Raw genomic sequence first — 23,714 nt, forward strand, 5'->3', positions numbered from 1 at the left:
TAAACATGCACGCAAAACAGACGTATGTCCATTGCAGAAAATGTGGAAAAACACATCACCACTTTTGAAAACTATATGCATTACCTGGTGTAATGGCATAGACATCAAAATTTTTTATTCCTTCTTCTTTTAAGATATTTTCATCAATAATAAAGTTGCCAGTAAAACTTTTTGGCTTTTTGAAAATGCAATATGCAGCATCTGCAATGATATCAACTTTTCTACATTGGCTTTCGATACCAGATCCTCCCAGCATATCCATAGCAGCAGTGTGTATGGCTGTAGAGAAAACAAACATACACATACGTAACTCTAAATCGAGTAACAAGCAAGACAACTAATCTCTTTATAACTCAGGTGATAACAAAAAGGTCCAGAGAGCTTAAAGGATTTGCCAAATGTTTTACTGACATAACTGGGTAGACAACACATGTTCCTTGCTCTACACAACACTGCCTTATACAGTACTCCTTCATGAGACTCATGGCAAAATTCAATTAGATTTCTGATTAAGAATGCTCAAAGAATTTGCATACCATTCTTGAGAGACAAGAAAGCCAGTGAGGAATAACAGCAAGAGCACTGAGCTGTAAATCAGATGACTGACATTTTTATGCCAACTATGCCGTGACTTTCGGCAAGCTACTTTAACATCTTTCGGCCTCAGTTTCCTGTCTCTAAAATATGGAGCTCCTTTCCTAAGCTTATTTTCTCTTTTTCCTCTACTAGAATATAGAGACAGTTTTTCTTGTTCATCACTGTATCCCTAGTGCCTAAAACAATGACAAATATACCATAAACATTCAATAGATACTGGCTGGACATGGGGGTCCCTTTTAAGTTCAGATACTACTTTCATTTATGAAATACTAGAAAATAAAGAGAATTAAAAGGAAGAAATTTTTTTTTTTGGCCACACCCTGTGGCATGCCAGATCTCAGTTCCCCGACCAGGGATCAAACCTGTACCCCCTCCAGTGGAAGCGTGGAGTCTTAACCACTGGACCGCCAGGGAAGTCCCAAGGAAGAATTTTAAAATTATCTATAATCTCCCTGCCCAGAGATAATTCCCTTTTTTAAAAATAAATTTATTTATTTGGTTTTAGTTTTGGCTGTGTTGGGTCTTCGTTGCTATGTGCAGGCTTTCTCTACTTGTGGCGAGCAGGGGCTACTCTTCATTGCGGTGTGTGGGCTTCTCATTGTCATGGTTTCTCTTGTTGCAGAGCACCAGCTCTAGGCACCTGGGCTTCAGTAGTTGTGGCACGCGGACTCTAGAGCGCAGGCTCAGTAGTTGTGGCTCACGGGCTTAGTTGCTCTGTGGCATGTGGGATCTTCCAGGGCCAGGGACCGAACCCGTGTCCCCTGCATTGGCAGGCGGATTCTTAACCACTGCACCACCAGGGAAGCCCAAATAATTACTATCAATATTTGCATATAATTCCCACTGTTTTCAGTGCATATAAATTTAAATTTTATTTATTTATTTTTGGCTGCGTTGGGTCTTTGTTGCTGCACACGGGCCTTCTCTAGTTGCAGCGAGCGGGGGCTACTCTTCGTTGTGGTGCGTGGGCTTCTCATTGTGGTGGCTTCTCTTGTTGAGGAGCACAGGCTCCAGGCGAGCCAGCTTCAGTAGTTGTGGCACACGGGCTCAGTAGTTGTGGCTCGCGGGCTCCAGAGCACAGGCTCAGTAGTTGTGGTGCACGGGCTTAGTTGCTCCGTGGCATGTGGGATCTTCCTGGACCGGGGCTTGAACCCATGTCCCCTGCACTGGCAGGCGGATTCTTAACCACTGCACCACCAGGGAAGTCCCTAATTTTTAAATTATATGTTTTTTATGAAGTAACTTGAAACTCTACCATTAATACTACATTATTAATTACACATTGTCACAGTTGTAAATAGTAACAACTCAATTTACATACGTATTTTAGCTTACATTTAAAGCAATGAAAGTCAATTTGTTTAAATGTACTTTAGGTGTCAGAGTTTCCAGTAATTTAGATAAACTCTCCATTCCACTATTAAACCATATTGAAATCATTACATACTGGAATAACTTATACAATTCAGTCCACAAGATGAAAAGTTTATAGCTTTTAAGAGCCACTGACCCTTTTCACTCATTCAAGAAATAGTTATTGAGCCTTACAAAAAAGCCAGGCACTATTGGAGGTACTGGGGACAGATGAGTGGACAAAACAGACAAAAAGTCCCGACTTTCATGGCAATTACATCCTAGCACACATCGCTCTTTCAAAGAGTGCACATTAACTTGGGGAATTTCCTAATAGCATTGAATTAGAAGATACTTCTCCATATTGTAACTAAAATGCCTTTACTAGGAATAATTTTTTTTACTTTACCAATAGCTCAAGAGCTCTGGCCTCACTCTTGACGTGGTACCTTATTAATAAAAAATAGCAGGAACTTCCTTGGTGGCGCAGTGGTTAAGAATCCGCCTGCCAATGCAGGGGACACGGGTTCGATCCCTGGTCCGGGAAGATCCCACATGTCGCTGAGCAACTAAGCCCATGCGCCACAACTACTGAGCCCGTGCTCTAGAGCACACGAGCCACAACTACGGAGCCCGCATGCCACAACTACTGAAGCCCGTGCACCTGGAGCTTGTGCTCTGCAACAAGAGAAGCCACCACATGAGAAGCCCACGCACCACGACAAAGAGTAGCCCCCTGCTTGCCGCAACTAGAGAAAGCCCGCGCGCAGCAACGAAGACCCAACTCAGCCAAAAAAAAAAAAAAAAAAACAGCTAACATGTATTATGTGTGTCCTGTGCTGGGCATGCTGCTACATACTCTACGTACATTATCTGAATGAATTCCATGAGGTATGTACTATTGTTATCCTCATTTTACAGATGACAGTACTCAGGCACAGAGGGGTTAAGGAACTTGTCCAAGGTTACAGGACCTAGAATTCAAACACGTGGCAGCTTTACTCCAGAGCCAGGCTCTTAGCCACAATGTGACTCATGGGCATACTTTGTTAACCAACAGTTTTGAGTTCAGTTATCATCTTACTCCCATAAACTGCAGAATTTTTCTGTAAATATTTCAATATAGTCTACAAGAAGACTATATGTATACATACACACTCCAGTCTCACTGTAGACTATATGAATGTCATGCAAATTCTTAAAAATTATTAATTAAGAATACGTCATGTAAGTATATACATGTCATGCATGTGTGTGTGCATCCATACACACACACAATGTAAGAACAAGGAATGGAATTCCCAAACAACCTACTGTTACTTTAATGACCTTTCTACGGAAGATACAAAGAAGGCACAAATAAACCCCCCAAATCAGGAAGTGAGCCAAATAGTTATTCCCAACAAAGTTTCTACGATGTGAACAGGCCAACCCAACAGGTTATAAAACTGACCATAAAAACAGAAAACAACATGATCAATCAAGTCAAATTCCCTGATGATTTCTGGCAAAAAAAGTATATATTCAAGATTTGTAATACACCCTGGATCACAAGAATCCTAAAAGTAGCCCTAAAACTTAAGTCTTATTAAGGAATAATTGGAAAAGTATCTGCTACCTTTTGAGTGGTTCTCCTGATTACAGCTTGTTTTTTTTTTTTTTTTAAAGATTTTTTTGATGAGGACCATTTTTTTAAAGTCTTTATTGAATTTGTTACAATATTGCTTCTGTTTTATGTTTTGGTTTTTTGGCCACGAGGCATGTGGGAATCTTAGCTCCCCGACCAGGGATCAAACCTGCACCCCCTGCATTGGAAGGCGAAGTCTTAACCACTGGACTGCCACGGAAGTCCCTGATTACAGCTCGTTTTATGTGAATAAAAGTATGTGAATAAATTTCTTTATGTTTTCTAAGCACAAGAAATAATTATGGCTTTTCTTTTTTTTTAAATTTATACGTATCCTCTCTACTTTATTCCCCTTAATTCAGTCTCCTCATTTGTAAAGTGTGGATAATAGCAATAATCTCACTGATCCACTGGGAAGGTCGGATGAGAGACCACAGGTAAAAACAAATACCATATGATTTCACTCATATGTGCAATACAAAAAACAAGCAAACAACAAAATAAATGAGCAAATCAAACCAAATAAAAACAAACACGTAGACACTGAGAACAAAGTAGGGGTTATCATAGGGGAGGGAGAAATGGGTAAAGGGGAATCAACTGTATGGTGATGGATGGAAACTAAATTTTTGGTGGTGAGAACACTGTAGTGTATACAGAAGTAGAAATATAATGTTTTTATACAGGAAACTTGTATAATGTTATAAACCAATGTTACCTCAATAAAATATAAATTAAAAACAAACAAACACATTAAGCCTCTTGGTTTTTGGGAGGGATCCAATAAATTTTTTTTTTTAAATCAGTCATCAATTTTATACACATCAGTGTATACATGTCAATCCCAATCGCCCAATTCAGCACACCACCATCCCCACCCTACCGCGGTTTTCCCCCCTTGGTGTCCATACGTTTGTTCTCTACATCTGTGTCTCAACTTCTGCCCTGCAAACCAGCTCATCTGTACCATTTTTCTAGGTTCCACGTACATGCGTTAATATACGATATTTGTTTTTCTGACTTACTTCACTCTGTATGACAGTCTCTAGATCCATCCACGTCTCAACAAATGACTCAATTTCGTTCCTTTTTATGGCTGAGTAATATTCCATTGTATATATGTACCACATCTTCTTTATCCATTCGTCTGTCGATGGGCATTTAGGTTGCTTCCATGACCTGGCTATTGTAAACAGTGCTGCGATGAACATTGGGGTGTATGTGTCTTTTTGAATTACGGTTTTCTCTGGGTATATGCCCAGTAGTGGGATTGCTGGATCATATGGTAATTCTATGTTTAGTTTTTTAAGGAACCTCCATATTGTTCTCCATAGTGGCTGTATCAATTTACATTCCCACCAACAGTGCAAGAGGGTTCCCTTTCCTCCACACCCTCTCCAGCATTTGTTGTTTGTAGATTTTCTGATGATGCCCATTCTAACTGGTGTGAGGTGATACCTCATTGTAGTTTTGATTTGCATTTCTCTATTTTCTTTTTTTAAGTATTTTATTGTGGAGATAAATATATATTTTAACCATTTTTAACCACATGTATATACATTTTAACCATTCTTTTTGATGGCTTGGGTGCATTTTATTGGTTTTCAGGTTAACCTTTTTTTTTAAACATTTGGCTTAACTAGCCAAGAGTTTTGTTTTTAATTGATTTTTTTTTTTTTTTTTTAATTTTTGCCTGTGTTGGATCTTCGTTGTGGCATGCGGGATATTTCCTTGCGGTGTGCGAACTTCTCTCCACTTGCTGTGTGTGGGCTTCTCTCTACTTGTGGTGTGCAGGCTTCTCTCTAGTTGCAGCATGCGGGTTTTCTCTCTCTCGTTGTGGCACACGGGCTCCAGAGCACATGGGCTCTGTAGGTGAGGCATGCAGGCTCAGTAGTTGTGGTGCACGGGCTTAGCTGCACCGTGGCATGTGGGATCTTAGTTCCCTGAGCAGGGACTAAACCCGCGTCCCCTGCACTGGAAGGCAGATTCTTTACCACTAGACCACCGGGGAAGTCCCAGATTAACGATTTTTAAGTGTACAGTTCTTTGGCATTAAGTACATTCACAATGTTGTGCCACTATTACTACCATTCATTCCCAGACTTTTCAAAATATCTTTTAAAAAATTTACTGGGTTGGCCAAAAAGTTCGTTCTGGTTTTTCCATAACATCTTAAATAAATGTGTTTATTATATTATAGACGTTTCAGGACTTCCCGGTGTTCCACCGCAATGAAAAAGATCCCGTATGCCTCAACGAAGATCCCACATGCTGCATCTAAGACCAGACACAGCCAAAAAATAAAAATAAAGAAAATAAATTTTAAAAAATTATAGACGTTTCATGTGTTTAACATTTTATTTCGACTTCTGTATACACTATACTATGTTCACCATCAAAAGTTTACTTTCCATTCATCACCATATAGTTGATCCCCTTTACTTACTTCACCCTCCCCCTCCCCTTCCCCTCTGGTACCCACTACTCTGTTCTCTGTACCCACACACAAACGTACATTCTTTTCTTTTCTTTTTAATAAATTTATTTATTTATTTATTTTTGGCTCTGTTGGGTCTTTGTCGCTGCATGCGGGCTTTCTCTAGTTGTGGCGAGCTGGGGCTACTCTTTGTTGCGGTGCGCGGGCTTCTCATTGCGGTGGCTTCTCTCACTGTGGAGCACCGGCTCTAGGCGCGTGGGCTTCAGTACTTGTAGCACGCAGGCTCAGTAGTTGTGGCGCACGGGTTTAGTTGCTCTGTGGCATGTGGGATCTTCCCGGACCAGGGCTCGAACCTGTGTCCCCTGCATTAGCAGGCAGATTCTTAACCACTGCGCCACCAGGGAAGCCCCACACGTACATTCTTGTATGTACTCACCGAACCAAAGATACCATTGATTATAAAGTGTACCACTGAGAGGGACTTCCCTGGTGGCACATTGGTTAAGAATCCGCCTGCCAATGCAGGGGACATGGGTTCGACCCCTGGTCTGGGAAGATCCCACATGCCTCAGAGCAACTAAGCCCATGCACCCATAACTACTGAGCCTGCGCTCTAGAGCCCACGAGCCACAACTACTGAGGCCATGCACTGCAACTACTGAAACCCATACACCTAGAGCCCGTGCCCTGCAATGAGAGAAGCCACCGCAATGAGAAGCCTGCGCACCGCAACAAAGAGTAGCCCCCGCTCGCCGCAACTAGTGAAAGCCCGCGCGCAGCAACAAAGACCCAACGCAGCCTAAATAAATAAATAAATAAATAAATAAATAAATAAATAAATAAATAAATAACTTAAAAAACAGTGTACCAATGAGGAAAAAAACCCTGCCAATTAAACTACAATATATCATCAACTGTAAGAGCAACCTGATATCAAAGATGTAAAAATGTGAAAACATGGGCATCTCAGAATCAATGAAATATGGTATAAACTGCTTAACCTTGTTGGTATGTAGGTCCCTTGATAAACGGAAACCAGTTTTGGTTTCTAGTACCAAGAGAGGCCAGCTGCCACCTTGTCACCTTGACCTCCCTGGTTAGCTGAGTTCCCATGTCTACATGTAATGTGGTCCAGGTGACAGAGGGCTGCAGCTATTCTGTGATGCTTTTGTTATCTTCCTCTCCCCCGCCATTGCCAAGATCAGGAGCCACCAGTTCCAGACTCCCCACCCCAGCTCACATGAAAAAACCTATCCAAAAGTGGACCTTTGGGACTTCCCTGGTGGTCCAGTGGCTAAGACTCCGCACTCCCAGTGCAGGGGGCCTGGGTTCAATCCCTGGTCAGGGAACTAGATCCCACATGCTGCAACTAAAGGTCCAGCATGCCGCAACTAAAAAAAGATCCCACATGTTGCAATGAAGATCCCGCACGTGGTAATGAAGATCCCACGTGCAGCTATTAAGACCCAACACAGCCAAATAAATAAATATTAAAAAAAAAAAGTGTACTTTCCTCTTCTACCACACTTGTTCTGACCAATCCAGATGCAAGACGCAGCAGGCGTTTTCAATAGCAGCCCTCATCCCTCCTCCCCTCCCCACCCTCCACATCCACAGAAACTATGAAATGGGTTTTGTAAAGAGAGAAAATTATATTTTTGAAGGTGACATAGTCGGGGGCCTGAGATCCTCATGTTGTGGAACTACTAAAGGCATGCTTTCTAGTCCCTTTTCTGGATGTGTTGAATTCACTGGTGTGAAAGTTCTAGACCCAGAAGGGGTAATGTAGCCAGTGTAGAGAAGGAACACCGAGCCAGAGAGGACGAACAGTGTGGACCAGCACACTGTTTTGATTGTAGATAATATATGTCACACTGTACTCATTTCATTAAGTGCAATAAATCTCCTCTTCCTGGAAGGGCAGTAATGTTGGGAGATTGCTTCTGGTTCTAGCAAGGATAAAGAAAGAACCACTCTACACAGTCCAGAAAGAAGAGATGTGTTTTTTAAATAGAGGCCTCCCAAACAGCCAGGAGCATGAACACCCTCTCAAATCCATTTTCATTGCCTCCATCATGAATAAAGCAATATTCTAGCTAGGTTTACTGCCTCCTCTTTCCACAAACTTACAAGTCACCCTATATTCAGATGCCAAATTAAACTTCCTAAACCTCATCAACAAACCACCACTCCTCTTTTCCTTCTTATTATTGTTCTCTTGCTTCTAAAATTCTAAAGTGGCTCTCTGCTGAATAAATTCAAGCTCCTAAACCTGGCAATCAAGCCCCATGGGCTTAGTTTGTCCATCTTCCCCACAACCTCATACCCCCCCAACATCCAGGCCAATATGAACCCATTTGCAGATACTCAAGTTCAGAGGGAAATAAGCAGCCCACACCCCATCATAGGTACACTATATTAAACTCCTTGTAGTTCCACCAAACACATGGTATTTTCCCATACTGCAGGCTTTTTTGTTCCCTCTGCCAGGAATGCCTTGCCCAGTCTCCTTCTTGCTAACTCCAATATCCTCTTGCGGTCTCATTTCAATTGTTCCATTAGAAAACAACCTTTCCTAACCTTTAATCTGAAATACATGGCCCTCTTGCTACGTTTTAAAAGTATCCCGTACATAATTCATCATGCCGTGTATCATGTGGAACATGACCGTCAACTGAGTTCACTATGCTATACAAATCTAGGACCCAAATGATACCAATGGTTCCAAGATGTCTAGTCAACCTAAAACGAACATCTCAAAGCTAAAGCAAAGTCTCAGCAGTCAGCTGATTTCTTCTTCCAATCCTGATACTGTCCTCCACATTCCCTGTCATACAATGTTCTCCCCCTTCCTTATATAAGCTTTGTTCAGAATGCCTATCTTGGACCTAGGTAGAAGGAAATCATAGTGCACATTCATTCATTCATAAAATACTTATTTAATGTCTACAATGACTGTAATAAAATGAACAAAACAGATACTGTCTCTACCTTCAAGAAGCTTTTCTAGCAAGAAAGACATTAAACAGGGACTTCCCTGGTGGTCCAGTGCTGAAGAATCCGCCTTCCAATGTAGGGGACGCGGGTTCGATCCCTGGTCAGGGAAATAAGATCCCACATGCTGCGGGGCAACTAGGCCCATGCACCACAACTACTGAGCTCATGTGCCTCAACAAAAAAGGCTGCGTGCCACAAACTACAGAGCCCACACGCTATGGAGCCCGCACCACAACCAGAGACAGAAAACCCACACACCACAGCTAGAGAGAAGCCCGCACGCCGCAGCTAGAGAGAAGCCCATGCACCGCAACTAGAGAGAAGCCCACGCACCGCAACGAAAGATCCCTCATGCCTCAACGAAGATCCCACATGCCTCAACGAAGATCCTGTATGCCACAATGAAGATCCTGCATGCCACAATGAAGACCCAACACAGCCCCCCAAAAAAAGACATTAAACAATTATAGTTACAAAATCAGCAATTTAATTTCAAATGTTATAAGTGATATGAAGGAGATGTCCAGATTACTAAATCCAGTGGTCAGTCCCCATCTTGTAAGAGCTATGAGCAGCATTTGACACAACTGATCACTCCTCTTCTTCCTTGAAACACTTTCTCCAATTGGCTTTCAGGACATCATACTCTTTGATTTTCTTCCTACCTTACTCTCCTATGTGGATTTTTTCCTCTTCTTCCCAACCTCTTAACATTGCAATGGCCAATGATCCTTTCTCTTCTTCTATTCACTCTCTAGCTGACATCATCTAGCCTTGTGACTCTATATGCCATCTATATGCTGAAAATCCACAAATTTCCATCTCCAGCCTGGACCTCCCTCATGACCCCCGGACTTCCAAACCCAACTGCTTACTGACCATCTCCACTTGGATGCTCAATCACAATGCCCCAAACTGAATTTGTTCCCCAACCTCCCCTGTCTGTAGCATTCCCTCATCTCAGTTGACGGCAACTCCATTATTCCAGTTACTAAAGCCAAAATAATTTTGGAGTCATCCTTGACTCTTCTTTTTGTTTTATATCCTATATCTAATCCATCAGCACATCTTGTTGGTTCTAACTTCAAAAAATATCAGAATCTGACCACTCTCTGCCTCTGCTATCACCCTGGTCACAGCTACTATTATCTGTGCCTAGGTTACTCCAATAGCCTCCAAACTGGTCTCCCTGTTTCTCCTTTTGCCCTATGAGAATCTATTCTCAACAGAGCAGCCAGAGAGATTCTTTTACAAATTTAAAAGAATCAGGCCCCTCCTCTGCTCAAAACCTTGCAAAAGCTCCTCATTTCACTCATAGAGTAAAAACCCAAGTCTTGGCAAGAACCTTACAACGTCTGACCATTTCCTCATAAGCATCATCTCCTCACTTCCTACCACTCTCCCCTCACTCCAGCCACATTGGCCTTCTGCCTGCTCTTTCATCATTGCCAAGCAGGCTCACCTCAGAGGATCTTCCAAGGGCCTATGTCTTCTGTCTTCAATGCTTTTCCCTCAAATACCCCATTGACTAACACATCCCCAAGGCGAACTCCATCACCTCCTTACTTGAAGACTTCTACACTCAAATGTCACCTCAAAAAGGCCAAACCTTTCTACCCTATTTAAAATTGTAACTTATCCTCCCCAACACCTGAGACTTCTAATCTCCCTTACCTTCTTCTACTTTTTCCATAGCATTATCACCTTCTAGCATATTATATAGTTTGTTATTCATTATGTTAAATGTCTATTGTGTCTCTCCCAATTATACTATAAGTTCCATAATGGCAGATATTCTTGTCCACTTTGTTCTCTGCTGTATCTTAAGCAACTAGAACAGAGCTTAGGACATAACAGGTGTCCAGGAAATATTTGCTGGTGAATAAAATCTCAAATTTTTAGCATTAGACTAGGCTTTTTCTCACTTTGTTACCCCAGAATCCCAAAGACCTAAAGGTTAGAGGAGTGGAGGCAAGGAAAGAAGGACAAAGTGTAAATGATGGCAACGAACTCTTCCATCTCTCGCATTAAGTGGTAAACTCTCTGAAGGTAAGGACTGCATCACATTCATCTTAGTACCCCCAGGTACCTTGTGCATAGTAGATACTTAATAAATTATCTGTTGAATACATAAGGAATAAATAGCGCAGAGAACTGTGCCTGGCATATAAAAATGTTTGGAAGATGAATGAATATAAAGCGTCAAGTAACATAATAGAGGTACCAAGAGGGAAAACACTATGCTCAGACTTTATCTCAGAGACCTCCCTTTCTAACTAACTGCCTGACTCTCACTATCTATCAACTTTAGTAACAGCAATGATTAAGGTAGGGGGAAGAGGTTGAGAAAGGATGAGAGAAGGAAAAGAAGTTGAAAAAAAAGAGGCACAATAAAGTGTGAGCTTTTAAACTTTTTTACTGTGATTCACAAGTAACACTTTTTATCAGCATGACTAAAAACACATAATACCTACACATATACACTCACAAACATATACCTATTTCATTTATATATGAAAAAAGTTTATGAAACAACACTGACTCTTACTATATGCAATGCTCTCTAATATTTTCTATTTTATTCAATTAGAAATAAAATGAAACAACAACAAAATTCTGGCTGCTACCTAGTAGATTTCACAATCCACTAAATTGATTTCATGCCTCACTAAATTGATTTCGTGACTCACCAATGAGTCTTGACATGTAGTTTAAAAATATTGTAGAAGCAGTTTTTTCACTCTCATCTTTGCCTCACTGCAACGAATATCACTCTCCAGAAAATCTTAAAAGAACTGTATCTGCTACAGTAACAAGGGAAACGAAGAAGCAGTAAATCATGGTCTGATCCCACAGTAGGTCAGAGCATAAAGAATCTTAGTCAAACTTCAGATGGAATTTTAAAAAATTGATTCCTCCTTAAAAAATTAAAAATAGAACTACCATATGATCCAGCAATTTCACTTCTGGGTATTTACCCAAAGAAAACAAAAACACTAATTCAAAAATATATATGCACACCAATGTTCACTGCAGCATTATTTACAATAACCCAGATATGGAAGCAACCTAAATGTCCATTGATGGATAAATGGATAAAGAAGATGTGGTGATACACACACACACACACACACACACACACACACAATGGAACATTACTCAGCCATTAAATAAATTAAATCTTGCCATTTGTGACAACATGGATGGATCTAGAGAGTATTATGCTAAGTGAAATGTCAGATAAAGACAAATATCACATGGTCTCACTTATATGTGGAATCTGAAAAATAAACAAACAAAACAAAATGAAAACAGACTGATAGATACAGAGAACAAACACATGGTTGCCAGAGGAGAGTCGGGTGAAGGGTGGGGAAAAATACGTGAAAGGGATTAAGAGGTACAACCTCCAGCTATAAAATAAATAAGCCACAGGAATGTAATATGCAGTGTAAAGAATATGGGCACTAATACTGTAATAACTTTGTATGGAGACAGATGGTTACTAGACTTATCGTGGTGATCATTTCACAATGTATGCAAATGTCAAATCACTATGCAGTACACCTGCAACTAACATAATATTGTACATCAACTATATTTCATTTAAAAAATGTTTTTGATTCCTGGAGTTCTTATTAGAAAAGAAAGATAGTGACTAGAGAGCTGGCTGCAACGGCTAAATTTTCCTAAGAGTTGCATTAGCAACATATCCCAGGGCTCCATAAATTCTCACCCACAGCCCCTTGTTCTCCCAGCTTCAATACCATAGACCATTAGGTCTTTCACTCCTGCCTGGAGCTGAGGAAATCTCCTCACCTAGTACACAGCAGATGGGAAGCAAAAGAAATCCCTAATTTGTTTCTAAGCTACAACTCTGGGTACAATTCACACTGCTATATGAGGCAGTTCCATTCAAGAGTACCTCTAGGGCTATCATAACTTGCAAAAATACTGAATTAAGTGTTCTTCTAACAGGCAGCAGTGTTTGTTTATTCTTCCTGTGTCTGGATATTGGATCCCCTTAGCTGCACTGCACTTTTTGTCTCTTCACTGCTCTACTCACCCTTAGATAATTTAAACAACGGCAACCTTGGCAGCAGGGGCAAGTGCAGCGGTCTCTGCCCCACGGGTGGGTAATACAGCAGATGTATCAGTTACTGAATCCATTTGGAGGCCTAAAGGAGAATTCTCCCTGGTCTCCTCACTGTTCAGCCTTAAGGGTAGGAAATACTTATCTCACCTGTTGAATCACCCAGGTGAGGGCCTCAGATCTCCATGGGCTGAGCTCCCTCCAGGAACTTCTGAGTATTAATTCTCCCTCCAATGCTCTCTACTGGCCCCATTCTGTCCTCTGGCCCAGAGGGGAATAACCCCCTTCAAGCTTCTCAGTTACTTCTCTTACAGAATCAATGTCTTGCTCATTCCTTCCATGTCCTGCCTGCCTGCCACCCCAACACCTGCTCCTCTTCGGGGAGTTTGCTGGTCGTTGGAAAGGGTGGACAGCAAGGCCATAAGTTTCAACAGTCACCTTCTCAGAAACGCCCTGTACCCTCAAATAAGTGAAAATATTCCAGTCTGCAATCTGTATGTTTCAAGGAATATAATGAAGAATATGAAGATACTTTCAAAGGGAATCTAAAATTATCATTCATTCAAAAAACACCTAAGTGACCACTGAATGGAGGGCACTGTCCTAGGAGCAGACACACCAGTTTGACGCCTAAGGAGTTTCCTTGGAAAGGGGTCACACTAATTTACACGTTGGAGTACTGATGTTAGTGCAACAAAGGTTCTGTTAAATACATAAAATGAAGAAGTGATTCCCACTACATTTTCCCTTTATCATACTTTTGTGGGGTAGGATTGTCATTTAGATTTAAGATGAAAGCAGTTAAGGTTTTCACAGGCATTATCTATTAAATATATGAAAAAACGTATAATAGACATAGTTAGTCTTATCTTTTACCTCTGTTAAGCTGTTCTGATATATAAGTGGAGAATAAGAACCCACAAGGACAAGCTTTCCCTTTCTGCCATTTTTACTGACTTTCCCTCATGTTTATACAACATATCCCCTAGCCTGCACCCATCAGCTTCCATCATACATTTAACTCTAAAGCTGCGTACCCAGCCATATGCAGGTGATTCTGTCACCTAAAGGGGATCTAGGCACTCTGTGAACTCAGAACTCATGTGAAAGTACAGAAAAGTTGGTTTTTCATAAAGGAAAAAGACAAAGTAGTAAGAATACCAGAAAGTAAAGAAGCATTTGCTGGGATGTGTGAGGAGAAAACGAAAGTATGAGAATCTGTAGAATTTTTTAAGGTACCAAAGACAGCAATGGAAAAAAGGTTAGGGAAACGCAGATGGCTTCCTATTGGCTTTAATGAGACTCTTCAAGTGTTCCTGGGTTCAGTGTTTCTAGTACAGCAATCATGTAGTCATGCAGATCAAGTCAAAGCTAGAAGATGATTGAAAAGGGCCTTTTATGCACAATAAAAAGTTGAACTTTTTTCCCAGCAGACAGACTGAGGTTACCTTTGACAGTCTACTCACTCGCACCCCACCCCACCCAGCAAAGAATGTCAAAGACAATAAATGAGAATCCAATAAATGGATTTTTTGTAAGTACATACCTGTTTTAGGCCACAATGCATTGACTGCAATTTCACCTTTAAATTCTTCTGCCATTCCAAGCACACACAGAGACATACCATACTTAGCAATGGTGTAAGCTGAAAGAAACCACCAAGAGTTTAATTAAGAAAGAAATTAATCTGTGAATTAAAATAACCAATTTCTTTCTATTACTATTTCTTCCTCGATATATTTTTTCAGAATTATTTAATAATAATACAAAACATAATTTTAATTTACTATTTTTAAAAGAACAGTTTTTATAGAAGTAACTGTAGTTTTATGGAAATGGTTTTTATATATATCAGGGATGAACCACTTATACATACTTCCATCCTAATATTAGATTCAAATAAAAAAGACGGTAATAAACTTTCACTTCTCTTAATATTATGGGAGTAAGTTACATTATTGTTTCTTAATCTGTTTTTTTTTCTTTTCTTTTTTAAAAAAATGAAAGTGACCATTTAAAGAAAAACTACTACTAGTAAAACATAAACAAAAGGTTGCAAATTCATTTAACCTAGTCGATTAAAACAGAACTCCTTTTAGTTTTGTTCTATGGGTTCCTACTTCAACTGCCTTCCTTTCCAAATTTTACTGAATTACATTGAAATAAGGACTAAGTATCTGACACAACTATTTCAAAGGAGGCACCTATACATAAATCTTGTTATTTAGCATACTCACCTTAAATCACTAGTTTTCTGTGAAAGGTAAAGTATTCCATGGATCATTTTCACTAACTTTACTGAAGAATAAGTTACATACAATAAAACACACCCACTGGGACTTGAGAGAGCTTTCTAGGACAGGGATATCCACATCTCCATTTGTGTATTGGTTATACAGGTGTATACGTTTGTCAAAACTCATCAGACTGAACCATTAACATCTGTGCATTTTATTTAATGTAAATTATACCTCAATTTTTTAAATTAAAGATAAAAGATTAAGAATCTACTTACAAAATGCTATCGATTTCTGCATAGAAAATTTAATGTTGAACGCTATGTACAAACTGTGATTACATCATAGATACACTGGTTTAATACAAAACGAATTGACTAAACAAGCCATCCCCTCATCCTACCACCTACCACAGTGCTGTTTGAACCACAGTGGATTTAGGTTCAGCGGTGGGCTGAGATTGAGGATATGAGCAATTTTACTCTTTTTCAAATAAGGAATGCATGCTTTAGATCTGAAAGCAAAAGAAAACACAAGTCAAGTTACTAGCTTTCTAACAGCTTCATTACTTTCTTAAGTTATATTTTAAACTACTTCTACAGAACAACTGAACTTGTTCAATAACCGGTAGGGTACTTCTGTTGGTTTCTTTTGTTGTTGTTCCCCCACTTACCTGGAATGTAGATAGGAAAAGCAACTAATATTCATCCTTTGAAGCTATGCATAATGGCCTGACAATATGATCTGCTTGATGAAAATAATCAAATCCGTGGCACACTAGCCTTAAACCCAATTTAGATTATCTTCAACTACATCCTTCCAAGTCAGACAGACCTGGGTTCAAATCCTCTTTCTGCCCTTCATTGTGTGATCTGGGGCAAAATATACAGTATTCTAATTCTCAGTTTTCTCATTTGTAAATGTTGGTAATACCTGCTACTATCTAGGATTGACCAAGGGATTAAAATGAGATGAGATACTTAGAACAGTGCATATATTAAACATGAAATAAATAGCTGCTATTATTAGTATTACATATTCTGATTTTTTTTCATCTTAGTAGGTATAGTATTCCTACCACACTGGAACTGTAATTTAATAACATGAACTCCCAATACATTACCAAATTTAATTTGTACCAATATGCAATGCAATGTTCCTTTGCGGGCAATATTAAGTTGTTTGTTTTTTAAACCCTTTCAAAAAGGTAGATAACTTATTTTACAAAAGATACAGGTCCAATACTTGTAAATGTTTAATTATTAAGCTATAGTATACAGCTTAATAACATATTGTAGCTTAATAATTTTATAGTTTTTAGTTTTATTTCACATTCAATAACTTCTAGGACTTGAAACTAGTCCATTCTTCTTAAGTCTGTTTCTTTATTACCAATGTACAACATTCTTGTTACCATCTGCAATGTCTTTTTAAGTTTATAAACCAAATACAATCAATATCACTAAAGGGTTTTTGTACATATTGTTTTTCTGTTACAAAGGTGCTTCACTTTTATGGGGGTGAGGTAGAGAAGGGCAAACAATATACAGCTGTTTGTCATTAGAACACTGAAGCTGCACGTCAAAGCATCAACAGGAAACAAACAACCTATTCCAAGCAATAAGACCATATTTCACACTCAAGGGAAGGAGTTCATCTCATTTACATTACAAACATGAGCTTCTCTGATCTATTAAACAAAACCTTTCCACCTGCACTTTGCTTGCCTAACCCTCAGCGTTACTAATCCTAATCAGGTACGTTTTCCACGGCAACATGCCCTATCTTACACATTATATTGAAAACTCTTAGCACCACGCGTAGATACTAATACCTTGAGCTTAATCAGATAGCTAAGTTTACTAGAAACTTACTGTATGCTAGGTACTGCACTTATTAGTTATTACCTTCACATGAATTATTTTACTTAATCAGGGTTGTAAGCTCCAAGGCCTATAGGGCATTTGAGTAAATGAATAAAGTGAGCTGGGTATAAGAAAGAGCAACGGTTCAGAAATACAATTGAGCCTTATTACTGAATTTCTATAAGCATTTAACATGATACAAACACATATAATACTGGAGATTATATATTTAATTAAAACTTAGAAATACAAATAAGGATCTGCATTCTACCTCCTGTCTTCCAACCCTTTTTCTTTAAACCAGTAGAACACAAGACATAGGCCACAGGGCCCTGGGCACCAGGGATCAGGAAGCAGCTCCAGATCCTTGCTGAAATCTCCAAATAGGTCAGTTCTTTGGGCTTTCCCCTACTCTCTCCCTGAGGATGCTTCTCAGGCTTCCCTGAGAAAACAATCTGTACTTATCTTCCAGGAATGAAATGAGTGTCACTAAATAAAAAACAAAACAAAAATTTAAATGGAAATGTCTCATTATGAAATTCTCTTTTATAACGTATGCCTTTCATAGAGGGCCGAAAACCTGACACCCTTTTTTTGGTTCAAAGGTCAATGTCAGGTCTTTCAATTGGCATTGTAAAATGCCTTTAACTGGGAACAATTTTATTTAAAAATAGCTGTTAGTAGGGACTTCCCTGGTGGCGCAGTGGTTAAGAATCCGCCTGCCAATGCAGGGGACACGGGTTCGAGCCCTGGTCCAGGAAGATCCCACATGCCGCAGAGCAACTAAGCCCCTGCGCCACAACTACTGAGCCCACGTGTCGCAACTACTGAAGCCCGTGCGCCTAGAGCCCGTGCTCTGCAACAAGAGAAGCCACTGCAATGAAAAGCCCGTGCACGGCAACAAAGAGTAGGCCCTGCTCACCGCAACTAGAGAAAGCCCTTGCGCAGCAACAAAGACCCAATGCAGCTCTTTTCCGGTTCTCGCGGCGCCAGGGACTATGGGCAGCAAAGTCTCCCGAGACACCCTCTACGAGGCGGTGCGGGAAGTCCTGCACGGGAACCAGCGCAAGCGCCGGAAGTTTTTGGAGACGGTGGAGCTTCAGATAAGCCTGAAGAACTATGACCCTCAGAAGGACAAACGCTTCTCGGGCACCGTCAGGCTTAAGTCCACTCCCCGCCCCAAGTTTTCCGTGTGTGTTCTGGGGGACCAGCAGCATTGTGATGAGGCCAAGGCTGTGGATATCCCCCACATGGACATCGAGGCTCTGAAGAAACTCAACAAGAATAAGAAATTGGTCAAGAAGCTGGCCAAGAAGTATGATGCCTTTTTGGCTTCAGAGTCTCTGATCAAGCATATCCCACGAATCCTGGGCCCAGGCCTGAATAAGGCCGGCAAGTTCCCTTCCTTGCTGACCCACAATGAGAACATGGTGGCCAAAGTTGATGAAGTGAAGTCCACAATCAAGTTCCAGATGAAGAAGGTGCTGTGTCTGGCAGTGGCTGTTGGCCACGTGAAAATGACAGATGATGAGCTTGTGTACAACATCCACTTAGCTGTCAACTTCCTGGGGTCATTGCTCAAGAAAAATTGGCAGAACGTTCGGGCTTTGTACATTAAGAGCACCATGGGCAAGCCCCAGCACCTCTACTAAGGCACAGCTTAATAAACGATACTCCCACCATTAAAAAAAAAAAAAAAAAAAAAAAGACCCAATGCAGCCAAAATAAATAAATAAATAAATAAAATTTATTTTTAAAAAATAGCTGTTAACAAGGGTTTTATTTTAGGGTATCTATTCCTGAGATATTTGTAGATCTATTACTCCAACGTACTCATATTTAGTTTTTAGTACCTTAGTGCCCTACAGCTTATGTATTCCATTTGTAGTTCTTCAACTACACAAATAGTTTTCATTGATAAAGGTTATTTTAAAAGGTTAGTTCATTTTCCTATATCGGGATTTTTTGGTTTTGTTTTGAAACAAATCTACAAACAGGAGTGTAGTTTAGGCCATCACTTTCATTTTTGGAAAATGACCTTGGTATAGGAAAGGGGACAAATTATTCTTGACAAATGGGTTTTCCAAAGACATAATTTCACAAGGAATGAGCAATGAGAATCATATACTTGTGTTTCCATAAGTCATAATGTCAGCTAAAAAAGCCAATTCTTTGACCCAATCTTTGCTTGGGAACTGAGTTAGGAATTTTCTCTTGGGTGACAAAAAAGAATTGATTTCTTTCTAATCAAAAACAAAATCTCTACAACAATACACCACAACCAGACAACCTTGTCACAGAACCGACAATCACTTTGTATTCAACATGAGTAAAGCACTGAACAGTCTGTAGTTCAAACCACGGAAGTCTATTTAATTCTTAGAATTCATAATGTCCCGTTTTTAACTTTTTAGCAAGAGCAATTCCTAGTGAACAACACAATGAACAAACTTAATTTCTATACCTCTGTGAAACACTTCTACATTAGTTTAGACTTGTATAAGTTTAAAGTTAACCCTGACCATCACAGCCACACTGTCTATACCACTTTTTTTTTTTTTAATTTATTTATTTTGGGCTGCATTTGGTCTTTGTTGCTACACGCGGACTTTCTCTAGTTGCAGCCAGCGGGGCTACTCTTCGTTGAGGTGTGCAGGCTTTGCATTGCGGTGGCTTCTCTTGTTGTGGAGCATGGGCTCTAGGCACACGGGCTTCAGAGTTGTAGTGCGTGGGCTCAGAAGCTGTGGCTCGTGGGCTCTAGAGCACAGGCTCAGTAGTTGTGGTGCACAGGCTTAGTTGCTCCACAGCACGTGGGATCTTCCAGGACCAGGTATCAAACCCGTGTCCCCTGTACTGGCAGGTGGATTTTTTTTTAAAATTAATTAATTAATTAATTTTTTGGCTGCATTGGGTCTTCATTGCCGTGCGCAGGCATTCTCTAGTTGCGGCGAGCACGGGCTACTCTTTGCTGCGGTGTGCAGGCTTCTCACTGCAGGGGCTTCTTTTTGTTGTGGAGTACAGGTTCTAGGCACGCGGGCTGCAGTAGTTGTGGCTTGCGGGATCTAGAGCACAGGCTCAGTAGTTGTGGCGCACGGGCTTAGTTGCTCAGCGGCATGTGCGATCTTCCTGGACCAGGGCTCGAACCTGTGTCCCCTGCATTGGCAGGCGGATTCTTAACCACTGCGCCACCAGGGAAGTCCTGATTACCACTTTTGATAAACCCACATTACATTTTCTAAAACATTTCTCAATCCTCAAGTCATTTCCTGATGTTCATGTCATGAGTATCCAGTCTAAAAAACGTTAATCACATCAAAATTATCCTGACACCATAAATAAATATAACTGGGTGGGTGGACTATTTATACCTGTGGCTTCATCATCTACAGTAGAAACTGCCACAAATGATTTAAGTTTTTCATGCATCATGCCCTTCTAACCCTTAATTCAGCAGGAATAGTATTCCTGGTTAGGTTTATATTTTTAAACACTTATTTAAATGAGTGTTTACATTCAATCAAAATTCTTTCACAAAGTTACCAGCTGTAAAATATTTTCATGCCCAGATAATTTCTTCTTGTAACACATAACTGCATCACACAGCAGCATTGCTTATTTTATTTGAAAGTAAACACAAACCTATTGAAATGTTAGTCCTTTTTCTAGTTCATTATGTTTTTCACCACAATCTTTTCAATATGCTTGCCACAGATTTTACTATGGTTTGATTCTCTATGGTTTCCATTCAGGAGAAATATAGGTTACACATTGAATTTATAGAAATATGCCCCACATCTACAAAGAATCAAGCTCTCAACCATTTTACTTGCACATATGGCCCTCTTGGCATATGTCTCATTTTCCCACTTCAGATAGAGACATGGCTATGAGAAATATTTTATTTTCTCCTTTAATATAAGAAGAAAAAGTGCAAGCACAATGATAAGTGGCAACTTTTTAGCCTGCCCTCAGCATCCAGAGACAATTGTACCCAGTCCCCATCTGATAACACAGTTGATACTCTGCCACTGGGCTATGGTAGCTAACTGTTGCCATGTGGGAACGCTGTCTCTATGTGGCCAATGTTTCAAGAAAAGCCAGAAATCGGGATTTTTGTGTAAATCTCCTGATTTTTTTCATGTAGGCAACTAATGAAATTATGAATATAGGTAACTAATAAAAACAAAATGTTTAACACTGTCAGAGCCAAGTTTTGCAGATCCAAAAAAACACACCCAAGGGCAAAGTTCAGAATTAAAGACAAATTTTACATTTAACCCTTATTACCAATCCTATGACATACTTCTCTATTATCCCCATTTTACAAATGAGAAAACAGACTCTGCAAGAGGTTAAGTTACTTGTACAAGGTCATGAAGATAGTGAGTCATGAAGGGTGGGGGGTGAGATTTGAATCCTCAAAGGAGTCTGCCTCCAAAGTCCAAGCTCCTAACCACCTGTTCTATGCAAACATATAAGGCAGATACACACAAGTACATATAAGGCAGATAAGAAAGTTCTGTGCTGATCTGTCCTTATATCCACATGAAAAATGGTAGAACCCGAAAGTAAATAAACAGATAAACAAATGGACAAATAAACAAGAGTGGACTAGGTCTGACCAATCCAGAACACAACAGGACTACATTTGCTCTCATTCTATATTTGATATTTTCCCTGACACTGCCGAAGATAGCATTAGCCTTTTTCAATTACATTAAAATGGGATTCATAATGAGCTTCTTGTTATTTACATAACTAAAACTCCAGTGTTTTTCAGAGGAAGAAGAGACTACTGCAGGTTTGCCAGAAGACTTGGTATGCATATATATATATTTACTCATGCAAATGTTTGAGCTATACTTTAGTCTTTATTAGATTCACAGAGAAAAGGCACTCTGAATAAAACTATTTAAAATACTATCTACTGACTTGGAGCACTTTTAGGCCTTTATAAGGGTTGACTAGATTTTAAACTGTATTCCTAACCTATTCAAATCTGTTTACAACTAGTTCTCTGACAAAACACTGCAACACTCTCTCCCACAGGTCTTTAACTTACGTAAGATAGGTGCCTCTGGTGTTGACGTTCATCATCAAATCCACTTTCTTTGTAGGTGTTTCCAATGTGTTGGTCAAGCTAATAGCACTGGCATTATTCACCAAAATATCAATTCCTGTATTCAAATAATCAACTTCTTAGTAATGTCATTTAGACTTTAAAAAAAAAATAAAAATAAAAAAACATTTACTCTATATAGTTGAAGCCCGAACTCACAAACACTTCTTTTAGATAATATGACTGACCAATACACCAATGCAAGACTCAGTAGCTATGTCAAAACAGCACCCAAATGATTTTCACTGGCACATGGAGACCATCACCAGGGCTCCACAGGAAACTGCAAGGAAGCTTAGTCCTTAGTGGTTTGTAGCTCCCATCATTATCTGTTCTCTTACTTCCTGGTCTTCCCTCCTTGTCTCCAAGAACCTTAGGTCAATTTCCTTAAAGTTTCCCCCCCATCATCTTTCCAAGGCCTGTCTCCCTTCCAAGCACACCAGTCTCCCTCCTCTCGAAGGCCCTTACTTAAATGGAAGAGCTCCTTTCTGGTCTTGGGAACTGGGAAAAGAGAAATGACCTAGAGTTTAAATTCCAGGCAAATCATGAAAATAGATCAAGTTTGTTTTGGTAACTTATACACAAAATAAATTTAGAATAATGATTATTTCTGCATATTCTATCCAGCCCTTATCCATATGTAACATTTATGGTTACAAGCTTAAATAATGTTAAATGAAAATGGTAAAATACAAAAGCATCTCAAACACACTTCTGCATTTCTACATGGCCTTCACAATTCTTTTTCTTTAAATTGAAGTACAGCTGATTTACAATGTTGTGTTAATTTCTGCTGTACAGCAAAGTGACTCAGTTATAGATATATATACATTCTTTTTTATATTCTTTTCCTTTAGTTTATCTCAGGATATTGAATATAGTTCCCTGTGCTATACAGTTGGACCTTTTTGTTTATACATTCTATTCAATATATGTAATAGCTTGCATCTACTAATCCCAAACTCCCCATCCATCCCTCCCCCCTCCCCCTCCCCCTTGGCAACCACAGGTCTGTTCTGTATGTCTGTGAGTCTGTTTCTGTTTCGTAGATAAGTTCATTTGTGTCATATTTTAGATTCCACATATAAGTAATATCATATGGTATTTGTCTCTTTCTGACTTATTTCACTTAGTATGATCATCTCTAGTTGCATCCATGTTGCTGCCATAATTCTTTCTAAAGAGCATTTAATATTCTATCAAATAGATATATGACAATTTCTACTGCTGGGGTTAGACTGTTGCCATAAACGTCTTTTATTATCCTCTTAACTTTGCTTTGTCCCTCTCTCACAATATGTGGAAAATGGTTTAAATAAGGGTATTATACTTACAACATATTAGTCATAAGCTCCCTTTCTTCATTTATAGTAACATTATAAAATT

The 23,714-nt window shown here is 39.7% G+C and overlaps 1 protein-coding gene and 1 pseudogene across 2 annotated transcripts in view; one reads left to right on the forward strand and one right to left on the reverse strand.

Moving 5' to 3' along the window:
• Window positions 1–23,714, reverse strand: part of HSDL2 (hydroxysteroid dehydrogenase like 2) — a 74,673-nt gene that overhangs the window by 28,949 nt on the left and 22,010 nt on the right. For both annotated transcript variants that reach the window (XM_068552018.1, XM_068552016.1), the window contains exons 4-7: window positions 22,272–22,386; window positions 15,755–15,858; window positions 14,654–14,752; window positions 85–279 (exon numbers count right to left, since the gene is read on the reverse strand). In XM_068552018.1, the coding sequence (XP_068408119.1) occupies window positions 85–279; window positions 14,654–14,752; window positions 15,755–15,858; window positions 22,272–22,386 (513 nt within the window). The remainder of the gene's footprint in view (window positions 1–84; window positions 280–14,653; window positions 14,753–15,754; window positions 15,859–22,271; window positions 22,387–23,714) is intronic.
• LOC137770059 (large ribosomal subunit protein uL1 pseudogene) lies at window positions 18,183–18,872 on the forward strand (annotated as a pseudogene).

The sequence above is a fragment of the Eschrichtius robustus genome, chromosome 10, assembly GCF_028021215.1.
Source record: "Eschrichtius robustus isolate mEscRob2 chromosome 10, mEscRob2.pri, whole genome shotgun sequence".
Classification (NCBI taxonomy): domain Eukaryota; kingdom Metazoa; phylum Chordata; class Mammalia; order Artiodactyla; family Eschrichtiidae; genus Eschrichtius; species Eschrichtius robustus.